The following is a 19801-nucleotide window of genomic DNA, read 5'->3' on the forward strand; positions in this document are numbered from 1 at the left end:
TCAAAACACCTCGTTTCGTCACCATTCACCATTAACGATCGTTTCAAGGAAGTTTCAGTCCTTACGAGCGGTTTTAATGAGGTCCTTGCAGTGTTCAATTCGATACATTTGTAGGTCATTTGTCAACTTGTGGGAACAAATCGCGAAGGCCCAAACTCTCGGTCAAAATGTTGTGCACAGTTGATTTTGGAATCCCCAATTCATCTTCAATCAATCTCGCGGATGATTTGGGGTTTTCTTTGATGAAATCACGCACTTTTTGGGTGTTAACTTCGCTCAGTCCAGCATTTGGACGGCTCGGCTTTTCGTCATCCTCAAGCGTCTCACGACCACTTTAAAATAGCTTAAACCACACGTAAACTTGAGAACGGGATAAGCATTCCTCACCGTATGCTTTTTTGGAGCATTTGATGCGTTTCGGTAAAACGTTTACCAAGTTTAACACAAAAGTCAATCGCAGCTCTTTGTTTGAAACTCATTTTCCGACCGTTCGTCAAAACACGCTGTCACTCTTGGCACTATAACTCAGCTTCTAATAAAACAAATGCCATAAATAGTTGACACAACACTAATGAAGGTTGCCGCTTTCGATAACAAAAAGATACAAGAGGTGGCGCCACTAGTTTTTCTTCCATTTTCGAAAAGTTCGGTTTCTTTTTGGACAGAGGGTGTACATATGCGGCTTCCATGTCGAGGTTACTTGGTGGTTTTGCCAAGAGATGAACTTGATATAATGTTAAAATAAAAACGTTACTTAGCTAGTATTACATATGCAGTTAACACAAAACACATCAGTTAAAAGGCAGCATGTAGTCGGATAACAGCGTGTGTTCTGCGGCTGGTTTTCCACCATTTGAAAGTAAACTTCAAAAAGTAGTTCGGATTATTTTTTATACTTTCCTTTTATCATTAAATGATGAAAAAAATATATAATATAAAAATATAATACAATACAGGCGGTTCTTTACTTTATGAGGTAATTCCTTCCTAGCACCAATTCGTAAAGTGCAAATTCATTTCCTATAGAGACTTAATGTTGAAAACAGAGGTCACCTTCTCAACAATGAAAGTTGACCAGAGTAATGTTAAATATTAAATACTCTGGTCAACAAAACGATAGTTAATAAAGAAATCTCCTTCATAATCAAACGTGCACTTGTTGATGGTTTGTCTTCGCTGTTTCTTTTTATTAACATCACCCTCTGAATATTAATTCATATCGGCTTACTGCATACTACTAATAAGAGGGATAAATATGACATGAGACTAAACAGCAAATGAAACGCAACACAATCACTCTGTAAATGTCAACATGGTAACTGTTTTGTGTTATGTGAATCACACAATTAGGTAATGCATTTGTATGACGTCTCCTCTGACTGCATGTACTACGGAATTATATAAATATATAAATAGCCGCATGGTTTGAAATGCCTTATTCATGAATCATCAACATTTATTGACATATTTTCCATTTTTTATTGATACTTAAAATAAGTCATAGACGACATAACTTGCAGAGCGACATAATTCCCATCTATAAATAGCGAACATCTAAACAACAACAACGCTACTAATATGATGGGTGAAGTCAACGCTTTTCATGTTCCCGTTTATCTGTGTAGGAAGTCGTGGTGGTAAAAATAGTTTGTGAGCTTTAAGCTCACCCTTTTGGGGGCTGTGGGATTAAATATACTCATTGGATAGTATCGGATTATTTCTGATGAACTATGGGGCATCTATTATCATGCGAAAGGATTTGCTTTGCACTCGTTGTAGTCTCACTAAGTTAGAATTGGAGTTGTGGCTCCAAGCTAACGAGGCATAAACACTTATAGGCCGTATCACCATCCGATAAAGTAATAGTTTATTTCTTGCATTTAGTTTGCTACGACGATTAATCATGGGGAAAACGTGAGCGATACCGATGGATACTTTCGTACAGATGAGTTGAATGTGAATGTTGAATTGTGGTCCTTTATCTAATTGCATCCCAAATATTTAGTTTCTGTTTTCCATGGGATTTTAGCATTAAAAAGTTGAATATCTCCTTGAGGGATTCTAGCCTTCTGATTAACTGTATGGTTGTGTTTTTTTGAGGATTTACTTGGAGCCTTCAATCTGAGAACCATTTTACCAGGGTTGAGATATTAGCTTGGAGTGTTTTGACTACCAGACAAGGATGGAGTGATCTTGTTAATATGCAGTATCGTCTGCATATAGAGCAATGATGGTCATCATAGAATTTTGTGGGATATCTGCCATGTAGACTGAAAACAAAAGCGGAGCCAGCAAGGAGCCTTGTGGAAGTCCAGCTAAGATATGACGTTTGATAGAGATTATTTCATTGATCTTCACGTGCATTGTTCTGTCACTGAGGTGTGATTTAATTAGACGTATTGAATTTATTGGTATATTTGATCTGATAAGTTAGACAAGCTCCGGTCATAGTGCAAGCTTTTGTCAAAAGCCTTTGCAATGTCCAGGAATATAGCAGCACAGTATGCTGTTTCCAGTTGTATCCTGTAGCAATGTATTCAAACAAGCCAATGGATTTCCTGAACTGTACTCCGGCCACGTCGAAAACCGAATTGTTCATTTGGAATGATGTTTAATTTATCTGTTGATTTTTGCAAACTAAATAGGATGATTTTAGCAATTATTTCTAGATTGGATAGTAAGCTGATGGGTCGGTACTTTTGAGGAAACTAGGGGGATTTTACCAGGTTTGTGTATTGGAATAATATCAGCAGTTTACGATGTTGCAGGAAAATACTGCAATCTTTAGTATTACGTTTATGACGTTGACAAGATGTGCTGTAGCTTTGCATGGGAGTAGCTTGATTATTTCGTTAGTGACGCCATCTAGCCCCGGTGATTTTTGTTGTTGAGATGTTTGATGATGTTAATTATTTCTTCTGGAGAAGTACGGTTAATCAATTCTGAGTTGTTTTTGGATTGTTTTAGGGTAGGTCTAACATGTCCTTAAATCTTGTAGACGAGGTAATATTTATGTTTTCATATGTATGCTGGAACTGCATCGCTTTTCCAGATTGCTAACAAGTGCTTCGGCTTTCTCTGCATGTATAAACAGTACCATGCTCGGTTTGCATGGAGACGGGGGGGGGGGGGAGATTGACGTTTGTTACGGAGAGTTTTCAATAATTTCTAAGTTGAATAATCTTCCCGACTAAGATATGCTGGTTTCTTTTCCCATTCTTGATTTATGAGACCTCAAACTTGATTGTTTGTTTAGTTAAGGATTTTTCGATCTTGCGGAGCACGTGTGTTGTGATATCTTTTACTGGTTTTGTTATTTTCTCTGATTAAATTCATAAAGTCATCCGAGAGAAGGTTCGGCTTACAAGTAGTTGTAGTCTTGGTGACTGTTGCCAATGCTTTGTTAATTTGATTTCTGAGGTTAACTTTTGCTTCGTCTATCTCCTCCTTTTTTTTTGTATGGTGGTTACTGAACCAATGTGTTCGAGGAATAATTTGGATAATTTTTCCCAAGCTATGGAAGGAATGAGGGGTGGGGATAATTGTTCCTGAGTGCCTAATTTAAGTAAGATAGGGTTGTGATCTGATGAAAGCTTCGTTTGTAGCTGATACTGATATTTGGTAGGATATCAATATCTAGAACATCCGGACTGCCAAAAACCATGAGTAGGTTTTGTGGGACCTGCTATTGCAACATAATTGAACCTCGTGTAATTGTTCAGTATACGACCGTTTTATTTACTGCTCAATGCTAAGTGGTTAGCATTTAAATCCCCTGCAATGATGGTGGAATCTTTGGTACTTGAGATGGCGTCTGGATCCATCATAAGTAGAGGTTTACTAGGTGAGTTGCAGGCTGCATAGATTTTAAGTTTTCCAGCATTGTTGGTGTAAACTTCAATGCCTTTGCCTCTAGGTTTTTGGTTTGGATAGTTGGTTGTGGCATTGAGGAAGTTTATGTTTAATGAAGTTTTTAATATAAATGGCAGTACCACCACCTCTGGAATCAAGTGTATCATTTTTATACATAGAGTATCCTCTTAATTTCAAATTGTTTGCTGGCTTAAAATGTGTCTCACTGATTAGAACTATATCTGAATTATATCTTTGCGTGAAAAATGGATGGCACAAAGTTAACTACACAGTTATCTCAACTTCCCTGTTACTACGCTGTTCGTCGCCCCCCCCCCCCCTCTAGTGACCATTTAAGCCAAATTACAGAAATTCTTCCGTCCTACTTAGAGCGGCTTCGTTTAACCATGTTTCATCATGAAGCCTATTTTGAATTGTCCAGTTCTCAATTTATCTCTCTTTCTAAAATATGCATCTGCGCATGCGTATTTTTCTCATCGTATTCTTTCTTTGTTTCATTTACACCCAATTCTTCACCCAAATAAACTGTACTTTCTAATCCCTCTTGGGCATTGACAATGACCGAAATTTTAATCCCACTTGAGCGGTTAAATTCACGTGAAGGTTGTACACGAATCTGATCGCCTAGTGTACTGACGTGGTTAAAAAGATTCCATATTTGATCTCCAGTTTAGGAGAATCTTGATGATTTATCCATTCGCCTACTATTGCTCTACTGTATGTAAGCTTTACCAACTTTTCAAAATCGGAATTTTCATTTAAAAATATGCTTGTCCCTGATGCCATGAACACTCAATGTATGGAGAAGTCTGTGGTCTCTCTATAAGCCTCTGCCGGTATTATTCTCTCTCAGATATCTTCCAGGAGCAAATAGGAATCTCAACATTGCATCGATCATGATGGCAACACATGATGGCTTCGTGTGGTAGGTTCTTTCCGAGAGTATTGATAACCACGAAATAATGCCTGCCAACCTAGTTGGCAGACAGATAAAAAGAATCCGCTCCCCCAAGAAAGGTCAACGGGTTCAAATCACTCCTTGAGCATGGATGTATATGATTATTTTTAGGTGTGAGACTACTTTCTCGCTTATTGGAAGCCTGAAGTGGCTTGAAGTTCCTTATTTGGTGAGCTGGGTTGCCGGCTTAATATCTATCTAATCCTTAAAGAGTACTAATCAATAAATAATACTGATGAGGTTCGTAATTTTGTGCCAATTTCCTTGATGTCACTGTTTCTTGTGCCTGTTACTCAATGGAGTAGAGTTTAGCACCTCTGGGCGAAGGGATTCTGCTTTTGTGTGGAATTCTTGTCTCATGTTGTCATTGAAAAGGTTCCATATTTGATAGCGCAATCTCTACAGACATGGATATTTTCTGATTGGCCGGATACTGTTAGCACCCATTGTAGTTTGAAGAGTGTAAGCCATCGCATTTAGGCTACCCCGTTGCCTAGTTTCCAACCCATTTTACACTAAATTCAGCTTCGCAGTAACATTATGCGTAATCGAATTTTTGGCAACGGTGCGAGTGATCGTGGTCGTGCAGAACCTGAAAACATTTTAACAGTTGTTGTTAGCTGAATCGAACATTAATGCTACAACCTGTGTTTTGTTGTCGCTGGTATCGTGAAGCGGATTCGGCCTGCTTCTTCTTTTCAAGTAGTTCTCTTTAGTTTCTGAACAGGTTAAGAAGCTGATCGAGTTTTGTTCTCATACGCTATCCCGTTAAAGGTACTAACAATGAATAGACCCACTATGATATCTTCCTAGAGTTTGAAATAGATTGAAATAATTGTTCGGCAAAAACAAACTAAATCGAACTACTCTACTTCGTTTTAACACAATCGGAATGAAAGATAAGCGTATACCCCCTATTGATTCAATATACATTCATTGTCTTCTTCGCTCGGAAGAGAAAGTAAAGCTATAAGGTGAAGGAATTATGTTTACAAATTGCGCATGTTCTTCTGTCGAGTTAGCCTTTTTCAGGATGAAAAATCTGACTTTCCGGGAAGGGAAACTTCCACTTCTATACCAGATTGGTTAAAGTGCCTTCTCTTAAAAAGTTCTTATAAAAGTTCTCTGGTAGTAGACAGGATTCAATTTCCTTCGAGGTCCTTCTAATCGAAAGGCAGCACAGTACAGTTCTTTCACGATTAAAAGCTTTGTCGTTACTGGAATCAACATTAAAATGAAATGTTTGTATAACTCAGTGACAAGTGAGTCCACAGCACTAGGACGCCCGAAGAAAGACCAAAGTTCAATTCTAATCGCCAACTGCTTCTTTTTCAGCTGCTGTGCCTCTCAAAGCATGTAATGGTAGTTTGAAAATGAACGAACGTCAAGTTTTAACATGCCTGCACTTGTCTTCCATCAAAGAATTCAGTACCATCAACTCCTCAAAGTTCTCATTTGTACTCAGAGGTCTCATGATGACCTCTTTGTCCCAAGTGTGGATAGAAGCATAGGAGAACACATTTCCTTCTGTTCAATCCGATGAGGTCTGTTAAAAACCTCATTTGAATGAATAGAATAAGCGAATTTTTAGCTATTTGAATTTCTTCTAACAATATTCTGAACGGTTTGCATCGCGTCATCAGTAATAGGACTTTAAAACTCCACAATGAAAATTAGTTTTAGAAACAGAAAACAAAATCGCAGAGAAATAAATGAGGCTTATAAGTCGAAAGACTGGCGCTTTCTGAACTACTAGAATAAGCTTATAAGCAGTCTTGTTGCAGAAATATCGAGTGAGTCCTTCTGTAATTCTCTCAAGTACAATACGTTGATGGTATTAATATATACAAGAACTAGCACTGGAATATCTGTGGGGGTCTAAAAGTATCTGCATTTCTGCTGGATATGCGAGGAGTTGCAAGCTAATTTTGCCTTCTTTTTTTTCTTTGAACATTATGTCAAGAAAAGAAAGCATCCCTGAAAAGATTTGACACCGACAAGAGCGAGAATATACAACATAAGTCCCATTGTAAAGATTTGAATTTGATGAAACACTTTATCAAAGAATAGGACAATAAAGAAACAATGGACATTTCAGTATTAAATGCAAGATTTAAAAAGAAAATCAGAAAAAAACTTAATGAAGATAAGGGGGTGAGGGGGTGATACAGTAGTACGGATATGTACTAGTACTAGTAGTACTATCTCTGGAACTCAAATTAGGAAGTATTAAATGATGGTGAATCGAAAACAGGATCATCGAAATAAAACTAGTTTGGAGGTTGTTCAAATTAGTAAAGAGTTTAGGGACAACATTTCAAATCCGAGAAAAATATATATAAATAACTAGTTGGCCAACTTGTAACAGAGTCGTACGAGATGGTGGACAGGATGCCATCAATAAAGATTTGCTTTTTCCTTATAACCTGCTGAACATTTTTTTCTCCGAAAATCATTGTGCAAAGTGAACATCCCACTTTAGCAGAAAAAACAGAATTAAAGTATAAGCATTTTAAAGTAATTGTGTCATTTTTTTAAAAATTTTTTTACTGATTATAAATAGGGAAAAAAATGCAAGTACTTAAATTATGGCTGTTTATATTCGTTTGAAAACAATAATTTTCCTTATGTAGGAGTATCTTTTAATTTTTATCATTGGAGCATAGAACTAAAGAAACCTGATGCATTTATATATATATATATATATATATATATATATATATATATATATATATATATATATATATATATATATATATATATATATATATATATATAAATTAATTAATTAAAACGTTCCATTTTTAATTCTACGCAATAAAACACCGAATCATTGCTTTCATCCAACTTGCAGAATCTTTGTTGACTCTATCGAACTGTATAATATATTCTTAATAACTAAACTAAAGTTGCCTGTTGCTGACAATTTTTGTGTTTAAAGACCATGCCATAACCATCCTAATAATGAGTTTCAATCTGACATACATCACAGACACGACATGTCACGAACAAGCAGCACCACTCAATAAGCCACCTCATTGACAATCCATACAGCAGTTTACTGACTTTCCAAAGAGAAATCCAAGCTTAATCTTGAACCACATCTGTGAAAACTTATACCTGGCAGCATATCGCACGCATTGTGAATACAAACCATCTAACTTGTCCTATGGGCTTTGAATTATTCAAGATAAAAATATGTTTATTTCATCAGCAACATCATCCGTACCCATTCATGTCAGTTCCTGCCATATAGATGTTGGTCAATTCATTACGTCTGTCATAGCAGAAGCAACACAAATATTGAATTAACGAAACAATATAATGAGGTTGTGTGCGTGCCTTGTATATAAACAGTGAGAGCTTGTCAACTTTTTCCGTTTCTGTGGTAACCATTCAACAATCTGTTGGAGTTGCCATAGCAAGATTAATGATGTTCATTTGTTCGACAACAAATCTCATTCCGTTTTGCCAAATAAATTTGTGGATTCGATAGTGACGTATCTATCGTCTGGCTCCTATGACGTCACATCCGCCTAATATAACTGCTACCGAAACGCGCGCTGACTTTCTAGTATATAAATAAATACGTAAAAATGAAAATTGAATTAAAACATGAATGAGTTTTCATAGATTAGTGAATACAGATATTTATTTGGAATGAACATTTATTTCACCAGGCAGTCATCAAGTGATACAGTAAAGATGCACAGCAGGAATTAACAATCCAAATATAAATTCATTGGTTGATTGGTTTTTAACGAAGACAGTGCATTCGACAATCTTGTTGACAGATTAAGCGATACAGAATGTCCACGAAAAAAAAAAAATACAATAAGTTGAATGGCTTACATGCATTATATTCTGTGACCAGGTAAAGATTATTAGGCAATTTGCAGAAATGACACGTAAAAAGCCTATAAAAACTGCACAGTATATTACGACCTAATTTTATAGAGTGGACATTTCCGTAAAATATACACAAAGTGAACAAATCTTAATAAATTAGTTTATTACATTTTCTGTGAGTATAAAAAAGATCCAAAATTACAAAAAAGTTGAAAAAAGTAGCGAAAATCTTGATCCTCAAAAAACTTAGTGGAGTCTCTTCATTCAGTTACCCAAAAAAAAAAAAAAAAATCCATTTCATCCAACTCTCTCTGGATAGAACGTAAACCAAAGCGACACCTGGTGTTCGATATTTAATTACTAAACTAATTACTCCACTAATCCTGTCATTGTACTTTGAAAACAACGAATATGTCACCACATTGTTATAACAATCAAACAACGTCATAACTGGAGTTGATAATCAGGTATAAACTGCTTAGCAAAGGCTAACGACGTACATCACATAGAATTTCAAATATAAAATCTGCAGATGATATTATTAAGGCTACACATATCTTGGTTGTTATAACAATAACTGCAACAAGTTACGGTTCTAGCAATAAATGTATTACTGTGGAGTAGTTGCGTTTTGTACTGGTAAATACATATATCGCTGTATAATCCGACATGAAATGAGTGTAAAAGTTGATATTTACCGTATGTTATCTCAAACGAAAAATAAATGTATTTAAATAGTGACCAAAAAAAGAGCGGATGTGTTTTTGGTATTTGATCATAGATGGCTCTGGTGTATATTATACATTGATATACAACATGGACTTCAACAGATTAATATATTAATGCTATTTTAATGACGAGAAAAAAATAGTTTTAGAAAAAAGTGTCCCAAACTCACAGAAATCGGGAAAATGGGGGTGTTTTTGTGATACTTTTAACCATGCTCGGTTAAAACTTAAAATGTATCACTTTTAAATTAAAGTAACTTTTATTTTAAAACTTCACTTCCATGTTCAAAACTGCCAATCCCCTTCCCAGCTATCAAAGTAATTTTATTTAAATAATTCGGTTGCATATAAAAGTATTCTATGCAAAATCGCTTAATTAAATTGAAATGCATTTTTGTTTTTAATTCAGTTTAACCACTACTTAAATAATTATAATTTTCATGTATTTTAATCCACGTGATCTTTATTGAAAGTACAAATTTATGAAATGATTTGGACTGGGAGGATATAAAACTCTTGCAGACAACGCGTGTATTTTCCGAAAGCCGAAAGATATTCTATAAATAAATACTATCAACAAAAATCCACCACTCATGGAGGATTGAATTATTAATAAAGTATTAGTAATTTAAAACAAATATTTTAAACTCTCAATATTTGACTACACATGGTTTGAAAGCAAAGTACAATTCATATTTAGAAAAAGTTTTAATCTTCGCGTTCAGTTTTAAAATTTAGCAAAACAATAATAAAAACGTAGCAGTAAAAGCAAATTAAAATATAAACATAGCATTTTACAAAAGTTCTTTAAAAAAAACAGTATTCATTAAATAGAGTTAATTTTTAAAAACAGAACTTTTTCTCTTTTTTTTTTCTCCACGAAATATTTACTTTCCTTCAATCGTCATAAATGTACAAGGAAAAACAATATGTACATAATCTACATTGTTGCAGTCTCCAGTTAACTTTGTACAGAAGCCTTAATATGCTATTATATAATAACTGGACATGTATTAATAAATAAATGTGTAGATCATCAATTCTCCTTACAAACCAGATAAGTCATTGTTCATAAAATCAGTTTTAACAATCATTAAGAGGGAAATGGCCAGAATGTTTTTTAAAAAATTCTTTTTTTTTTTTTTTTTTTAATATAGACGTAGGTTTATGTGGTTAAGCAGTTCCGTAGGTAGTTTTCGGTACTGAGAATGCATTGACAAATGACTTTAACATTAATATTATTTTTTTCTATTCTATTTATATTTGACATTAACATAAAACAAATGCATTAAAAATCTATCAGAAAAGACCAAACTTTGGCTACGTTCCGTCGATGATATTTTGGTCATTTTGTCAGGAACGGTGGATGAGCTGATTGCTTTTAAAGATTATGTAAACAATTTGCATCCAAATATAAAATTCACTATTCAACTAGAACAACACAAACAATTACCTTTCCTTGATATCCTTATTGAATTAAACGAAGAGGGAAAAAGGTTATCCTTCTCCGTATTCAGAAAACCCACCACAACAGGAAGATTTTTAATCGGTGGTATGAAGCAGCACATTGAGAGACAGAGCAAACAATAGATCTAGCACACCGATGAAGAGAAAGAATTACACTACCTGGCACGAACCTCGCACTTAATGGTTTTGAACCCAAGACGATCGGAAAAAATTCTTAAGACAGCTCCTGCAAACTCGCTTACTTAAACAAGATTTCAAGAATGCAATCACGCTGCCGTACATCAAAAATGTCACGGACAAATTGGCTATGATGCTCCGCGAGTACAACATAAAAGTGACGTTTCTACCTTTACAAAACACATATCAAGATTCCTACTTTCACCAAAACCGCCACATCACCCCATGAAAAAAAACCAGGAGTCTATGAGATTCATTTCTCTTGTGGCATTTGTTATATAGGCCAGACGGGAAGGTCGGGAGAGATCCGCATGTCTGAGCATGTAAAAGACGTCGAAAAATGAAGGGGAGCACAAATCAGGCTTAGCATTCCACACAGCCACTACTGACCATCATACTCTGGCAACAAACAAAAATGTCATCTATTGATAATAATTGTTTCACAAAGAAATTTAAAGAAGCTGCACTAATGCTTAAGATCCCTACACAGTCCAATAAAAATCAAGGCTTGATTTTACATTAAGTGTGGTATGCTTTCATCAAAACTTTAACTGCCTCGGATACAGCATGCGTGAGCCACAGAACGTAGCAACAACTAGCAATGTTCCAACACGCCAGTAACGAATATATCATTTGTATTCGGGTTCTCAATTATTTGACGGTTGTGAAGTTATTTAAAACATCTAATATGTGTAATTAATTGTCAATAGGCTTGTTGTGTAAAACTTTTATGTACCATTAGCCTTAATGATGTAAGTCTTCCGACGCACGAAACTTGTCGAGTTTTTTAATTATTTATTTTTAATAAACTCTTTATATTAATATGTGGTCTCAATACCGAAAACTACGTACAAATCTTCTTTTTTTTTCGATTAACACATCACTCTTGAAACTGCTCGTTGTTACACAAAATATATAAAAAAATGCGAAGTGAGATGTAAACAAACTATAAACTCTCCTTTATAAGTTATATTAAATAATTTATTTAAAATATTTTGCATGTTCAAATAATATTCTGTTGCTGGTGCCATGTGTTAATAATTATAAATGCATCCTTTAGGAATGTGAGAGCGAATATAAGATGGTTACCAATAACTTCCTCGCGCCTCATTCGCACCAGCCGAAACTGTGGCTACCAGCCACGTTCCCAAGAAATTGTTAATTTCCACGAGGATATATTTAAAAAAACAAAAACTATTTTTAATGAGCGAGACAAATAATCTACAAGATCCTGCGCGCTCTTGCCATAAAAGTAATCATGTAGATTTCATATTTGTGTTCACCGAAATCTAGTGTCTAAAATGTACAACAATGAATGACGTGGATGGACGCTGACCGCTAGAGATACCAAATATATAAGACAAAGAGATAAGATATTGAGCAAATTCTGTTGGCAAACATTTGCAGGTCATAAGATTCGAAAGATTCTCCGACCTATGGAAATTTGGACAATAATTTAGACGGTATGAAAGACAGGTCGGATATATAAACGATATATAAATGGAACGCCATTAAATTAGGCTTAGTTAAAATCAGCAGCTGCGTCCTGAATAACTTCAGACAAAAAAAAAATGGCTTTGATTTCCTGAGGTCAACTCTAACCTACGTCTATAAACAACCTTTTTCCAAATTGTTAACATTAAATACGGTTGTAACTTTATAAACATTCACGAAATATGAGGTATCCATTATTTTCCTGCGACATATACGCCATCTTTGGGTGCACGGTTGAATTACGAGATAAAATAGCCACCAAGCATCTTGTGCAAGCAGTAATCCTTTTTGTTTTGTTTTCGCAATCATAAAATCTCATATGTTTAAGTGCTATGCAAGTGTGCTCGCATTCCAACCACTCGTTATCTGCACTGATATCATCAAAGACCACCTCTCCTGAGAGGGCGGTATTCAGCCCAATGTTTTCTTTAATCAGCCGGTGCGTATCTTGACGACAGGAAGTGACTAAGGAAATCAATGGGCAAGGGGAAAATGATGGTGGAATTCTTCTCTGCTGAGATGGTGTTCAGAGTCTGCAAGTAGCGTAACTGCAAGGCAGCAGGGGACTGGGTGATCACATCAGCTGCTTCCTTTAGTGCTCGGGATGCCTTTTGTTCTCCCTCGGCAGCAATCACCTAAAATAAATAATTTTGACAAATTTGAAACAACCCATAGTTTGGAAATCGCATTGGTGGTTTCACTATAAAGAAAGTTAAATGACAGAGAGCAGAAGAAATATCTATAAAAATGTAATTATTGAAATCAAATGAAAATCGTTCGCATATCGTACTAGAAAGAAAATGTACATTTTATTCTGGTTGTCAAGGTAACCACAAGGAAATGTACATTTTATTTGTGTTGTCAAGGAAACCATATGGAAATGTACATTTTATTAGTTTTTTCTCAGCAAATAAATAAAAGACGTATAAATGTAAGTTCGTTACGAAAACTCTGCTAATGAAACGTCATGGAAACCATATGGAAATGTGCATTTTATTCGAGTTGTTAAGGTAACCACAAGGAAATGTACATTTCATTCATGTTGTCAAGGAAACTACTCCAATGAAAAGTTGGGCGCGTAAAGTACAAACGACTGCTTAAAACAGCAAAAAAGTTATTAAAACAAATTTCACTGAAACTTCTGTTTTAAGAAGGAAAAAAACGCTTTCCACATGAAGAAATGGAGAAAATATTTTTTTTTTAGACAGCTTAATAATAATTACTAAGGGACCGTTTTTTAAAAAATGTTAAGGATTAAAATTCCGTTACTGAAATCTGTACAGCGACAAGAAGGAAAAACGCCAATTTTCGTCCGATTTGGCTACACCTCGAGTTATTTTAATAACTAGGTCTTAAGGGAAAAAAGTTCATAAACTGTTTTTTTCCTCTTCAAGTTAATGTTAATTTAATAATTGTTTCTTTTTTTCTGATTAGGTGAATATTGGATAACTATTAAGAAAAAAATAAAGAAATCATATCTCCTTAGATGTAATTTTTTGCTTTAGTTTCCCGTTTCTTAGCAGCGTTTTCGTAACGAACTTACGTTTATACGTTTTTTTTTTTTTTATTTATTTGTTGAGATATGTTTGTGACTCACTTTGGCTCTCGCTTCCCGTGCGGCTTCTGCTTCAGCGGCCATCGCACGCTGCAACTGAACTGGCAGACGAACATCTTTGCTGTAATAACAAGAAATTAAAGTTGAAAGAAAATGAGAAAGAAAATAATCAGCGTCACAGGTGGCGCTTCATCTCAAATTAAGTTTTAAATAAATACAGTATATCAATATCTCTCTCTCTCTCTCTCTCAACAAGCATGCAGTGCCGTCTTCATTATTCTACCACTACACTGTCCAAAATAAAAATAAACTGAAGTAAAAATGGAGATAGAATAATTAATTTTATTCGGTCACTAAAATCATAGATCATTTAATAAAATATTGCAACAAATATTTTCGTGTTATGGGGCCCCCTTTATATAGAGCCCTGTCACTATAGAAATAGTAAAAATCGGCACTGAAAGCACATATCGATCTGCACACTAATTAAGTCTTTAGATTCAACAGCTTAATTACGTAAACAAACTCAAATATTTGATCTTAAAAACTATTATTAAATTTGCAAACTCATTTTCCAGTCTATGCCTTGATTAGACTGGGTGCTAGGTTCCATTGTCAATTTTAGTACTTGAAGAGCTGGCGATAAACAAACACTCGCTTCTTTCCTTTAAGGCAATCCATCTTGAATAGCCAAAGCAATTGTTGCTTTAGGGTTGCTTAGCAACTATAGCCTCGCACTAAGTGATGTCTGATATTATACACGGTAAAGTTGATAGTCTAGTGACTCCATGACAACCTGTATGCATAAGAACCGATCCTCATTGTTAGGTATTGAATAGTTAATTAAGTGGTGGTTTAACAGCTCGAACTAGCTATTTATATTGGTTGCTTTAAGTGCAAACTTCAGAAATGCTGAAAAATTTAACGAGCACTTTAAAAAAGAAAGAAAAAAAAGTTAGTGAATAGAACAGGCAAGAATGGATTTTTCATCGTTACCATTGCAGTAAATTTAATATTCCTCTGGAAAACGGGAACAAAGAATAGCAATCGATTGCTTTAGTCAGTTGCACCAGCTAGTTCTTGTGAATATTGATTACTTTTGTCCTAACCTCCGGGTGAGTTAGCGAGTTAAGAAAGGGAGAGGGAGGATGTCATCGTGAACATAAACATCTTCATCTAACTATGCACATATTATCTTCAGTAAAGTTGTTTTCAAAGAAAAACAAAAGTTCGTTTAAAAAAAAAAACCAATAATTGACATTTTTAATTCATTCCTTTAACTCACAAGATGGCGCTTCTTCCAGCTCACATCGTAATTAATTATTTCCACAAGAAAATAGAAGATAATATTCAGAAGAAAATCCATATTGATGAAACAAAATGTAATGCATTTGAAGCAGAAGTATCTTCTTTCCTTCATCGTTATCACTATGGAGATTGTTTACAACAGTCGAAGGCGAAGTTCATACATGTGTACTTGATCTTTGCGTCTTGTTCCTCTCAAGTGCTGTTCACAGACAGGCGTGCTTCAACTTCGTAACGCAAATCGCGGAAAGGTCAAGGTTCACGTTGCTGTATTTAGGCAGCGAAAAGATCTGGAGTTCGATGAGTGGGAAAGAAATTTTTTTTTTTTTACAAAACAATGAATTCAATTGTTCAATTTGGAAATTAGGGAATTTTCTACGACTCCTTTACCCACTCTTTTCTTCCGATCCTCTTAACAAGAATATAAACCGGACTGAAATATGTCAAAAGGGATGATCTAAAAATGGATACATTTCAACGATTAGTTTTGATTTTAATCATTCTGAACTCAAACTTTTTAAGGGGAAGTCGTGCTTGAAGTGCTAGAGATATCTCAAATGAAATAATTTTAAGACAGGAAGTAAGTGGAGATGCTTGCGACTAAAAAAAAAAAAAAGTGCAGAAACAAAGTGATACTCGCAGTGTTCATATAGGAAGTGGAATAAAAGCTTATTGACGAGGTTGTATTAGAACGAAACGGGCGTGTTGATAACTCACATTTCTACACGTTCCACTTTGATGCCCCATCTGTCGGTGCCAGCATCCAGGTAAGTCTGTATGAGAAACAAGTACAAAATGTAAACATGACAAATAAACATTTTTGTTATAAAAAAACTGTTGCCATGGCAACAGAAAACTCACATTTCGACTCGCTCCACTTTAATTCCCCAGTCATCAGTGCACTCGTCAAGATGTGTCTAAGAAAGATAGAAACATATTAGATCATAACAAAGGAGGACAATGTTCCTTTATTAGATAGAGTAGCACTGTTGACGAAGAGAGTTTAGTCAGATTCATAACACATATTTATACAATTTCAAAAGGCGCTCTTATTCAAAAAGACTAGACTGTTTGTAATGACATGAGCGTTGTCAAGGTAACAGTGACGTCACTTGTTCAGAAATGTTAACAAGTGACGCTCATACATATTCATAGCTTACACAAATCACAGAGATAATTGCACTTGGCCCAACTCCGATATTAATGCCTGGTATTGCAAGGTTTAATATAGTATTAAATGTAAAGAAACCCCACATTTGCGTCTAAAAATACATTACGCATGTGGAAGCTTTGAACGAGAAGGAAAGTAGTCATCGATTTTGTACCGGACACAAGAAATCAAACTAAAGCAACAGGTTCGTTATAGACCGCATCAACATCATGTTAAACAGACCTCTGACCACTTAGCTATCTTCCTCTTGATACTCAATAGGTCCGAATCACGTAGCAAAAGCAGCATTTATTTATAATCTAACAGTTATAGTCCAGTGATTTTCAACGTCTTCCAAGAAACTCTTAATCTCAGAAAGGAGAGAGGACGCGTCCTTAATATGTAAATTTGAAAGAGAGAAGAAAAAAAAGGCTTCTGAAAGATACAGAAATTAGACCATGTGGTTTTAGCAGTGTTGCCACCATCTTTTAGTATCAGGTACTCTTATGGCTAGTCCACCACGTTAGTCATCACCAGGCGAATATTTAATTTATTTCATTTTCATATTCGCTTGGTGATGATTAACTCTTCCACCTTTGCTTTCTATCTATAGACATCACTGACTGAACCACAGAAGGGCTATTGTAACTGAGCTTCACCTCGTACTTGACGTATGAGTCCCACTCTTTAGACATAAGTTATTTCATGTGTTCTTCGCTTCTGTAAATGCTGAAATATCAAGTGACAAATATCGAGGAGCGTGCGTGTTGTTGCATGATAGTGTTAATTTTCTTTTTATTGTTCAAATTTCCCTTGATAATTTCTTATGGAATAGGTACGAATTAATTATTATGCATAGAGGATTAACATGGCACGGTTATTAATATCTTAATAATCATGAATCTTAAAAATTAATCAAAATGACATAGTGAAATGCTTAAAAGATTCCTGAGCTTATTTTTTTCCTTCCAGTAACCTGAATAAAGAAGTGCGTTACACGCGTTGGCAGAATGGATGCAGCTTCCAACTAATAAGCCATGAACAGGGAAGTTTGTAAATGTCTTTATCTGAAAGAATTTAATTGCTCGGTATGAGGCAACCATTCTGTTTACTGGAAGCCTGTAGTGGCTTGAAAAAAAAATTCCATGTTTGGTCTCTAGAAAGGATAAACAAGATTATCTAATGTACTATATGTGATGTAATGTAGAGTAATGTACTATATGAAGAAATGGGCTTAATACATCAATCAGCTGACGTGACTGTATCACAAGAATCAAACCGTTTCATCAATAGATTAGGAACTGGATTCACCTCCTCTCAGGATTTGAAGATATTAGTTTTATCAAGATGAGAATCAATGCTCTGCCGACTACGCGCTCATATAACTGATAGAAGTGATAACAACACGTATAGGAGAATCTGTCATTTTTCTATGGAACTTCCTGTTGCAAAGTGTTCCTACTGCACATATGTAGCATGTGTCAGAAGACACAATGCAGTAGTGTGGATTATAGAGAATGGGTTGAGGAACAGAGTATGGAAAACAACTGTAGAACTCCACTATCGGAGTGAAGAAGCCCGACCTCGTAGTAAACAGAGGAGATGAATTAGTAGATATTGTGGGTGTTGGGCACTACCTTTTATCGTGAGAAAGTTGCCTACCATGCTGAAAATAAAGTAAATTTTGACACGATGTGGTGTTCTTTTTAAAGTAGACGCACACTACATCGTGGCAAATTTATTTTTCAACTGTATTCTTTAGGAGGCTATCAGCAAAGTCATATGAACTTGCTAAACTTTGTACTCTCTTTCGCTAATTTCAAGATGTTTTCTTTGTGTGCAAGGCACAGCAAGAAAGTATCTTGAATGACTTCTAGATTCCCCAGGTCTGAAGCTGGATAGCATAGGATATTGCTGAAGCTTATGCTTCTTCTTGTACGACGTATGGGATCATAGTATGTAGCAATGATTTCAGTGCAAAGGTGTAAAAATAAAGTTTATAACGTTTTGTGGGTGGGATTCACATAAGTTCAGTTATAATAAGATTTTGTAATACTTAGGGAGAAAATCAGCTAAACATCCGATGAGATTTTATATTTTTCTTACACCTTTTCGTTCTCAGTATTGTGCTTTGTTGTTGGAATGATAAATGAGCTGGGAATGCAGAATGTTCTGATAAACTGTAAGAAAATTATCTGAAATGATACAAAAGGGGAATAAAGAATACTACATCAGAAGTAAACGGGTTGAAGAAAGCATAGATGATACTTAAAGAAATAATGCGTGCTGATGAACAATAGTATTCACGAACCATTTCTCAGAACTTCATAGGTATAGTACTCTCATGGTTCATAGAACCGGGGCTGGCAGATTGCCAAGAATAATCAATGCATGCTGAAGGAGAGAAAGAAATAAAGGATATACGAATTGGTCAACAACACGCGAAATCACTTGCTTCATACGTAAAATTTTCCGGCTGTTATACAAGCAAAATAGTTACCACTATAAAAACAGCAAATAATCATAAGGGAAAAGTTAATTTTCCGATGTGTAATAATAAGCAATTCATCCCACAAGACGGATTGATTATCCTATTTTCGGAATGGATTCTTCTGACATGCGCAGAAGTGTTGAAGGATCTCGTATCTGTGGGCGTACAGTAAGTTGCTATATTTATTGGTAATTTAGAAATGCGTTGTGCATATGCACACTTCATGCGGAAAACCCTCACCAGTATTTGCAACATTCTCTAACAACATCTCGGAACTTATCCCGTAATATTTTTTTTTCCTGAAAAGTCATTTCTCTCCAAGGATCGATACTCTTTCAATGAACAAGGTCAAGGTTAACAATGTTTTTCGTCCCTGTCCACAAAAAAAATTTGATTGTGTACCTTGATAGCTTAAGACAGATCTCTTTACAGTTTTACCCTGGAGTGATTTCGTTTGACTGCAGCTACGATAGCTGCCGTACGACAAGCTACGAAAGATGACCTCCAATATTGTTCGAACATTCCTGCATTCAATGGCCTAATTTGCATTACTAAAAATATATGAACAATTTTAGTAGCGTCATGCACACCCGTTATTTACATAATACTTGATATTACAGCCGAAATAACTAAAGATATGAAGCTATAGTGTGAGGGGATGGGACTGGCAACCGCCGTAGGAGATCAGCTCGGGTTCTAGATGGGATTCGAACCCAGATCTCATGCATATTTCCACCAAAGGTTTTAATACCGC

General features: G+C 35.4%; 1 protein-coding gene across 3 annotated transcripts in view; it reads right to left on the reverse strand.

Annotated features, from left to right (window-relative positions):
- Positions 1 to 8481: 8481 nt before the first annotated feature.
- Positions 8482 to 19801, reverse strand: part of LOC150103897 (stomatin-2-like) — a 119561-nt gene continuing 108241 nt past the window's right edge. For 2 of the 3 annotated variants that reach the window (XM_090397167.1, XM_090397169.1), the window contains exons 6-8: positions 16268 to 16323; positions 14144 to 14222; positions 8482 to 13181 (exon numbers count right to left, since the gene is read on the reverse strand). In XM_090397167.1, coding sequence (XP_090253293.1) covers positions 12975 to 13181; positions 14144 to 14222; positions 16268 to 16323 — 342 coding nt within the window. In that variant the 3' untranslated portion in view covers positions 8482 to 12974. Of the gene's footprint in view, positions 13182 to 14143; positions 14223 to 16123; positions 16180 to 16267; positions 16324 to 19801 lie in introns of all 3 variants that reach the window. The other variant, XM_090397168.1, reaches the window with a different exon arrangement.

Source organism: Typopeltis vanoorti, chromosome 8 (assembly GCF_054136105.1).
Source record: "Typopeltis vanoorti isolate ZY-2024b chromosome 8, IOZ_Tvanoo_1.0, whole genome shotgun sequence".
NCBI classification, from domain to species: Eukaryota; Metazoa; Arthropoda; class Arachnida; order Uropygi; family Thelyphonidae; genus Typopeltis; species Typopeltis vanoorti.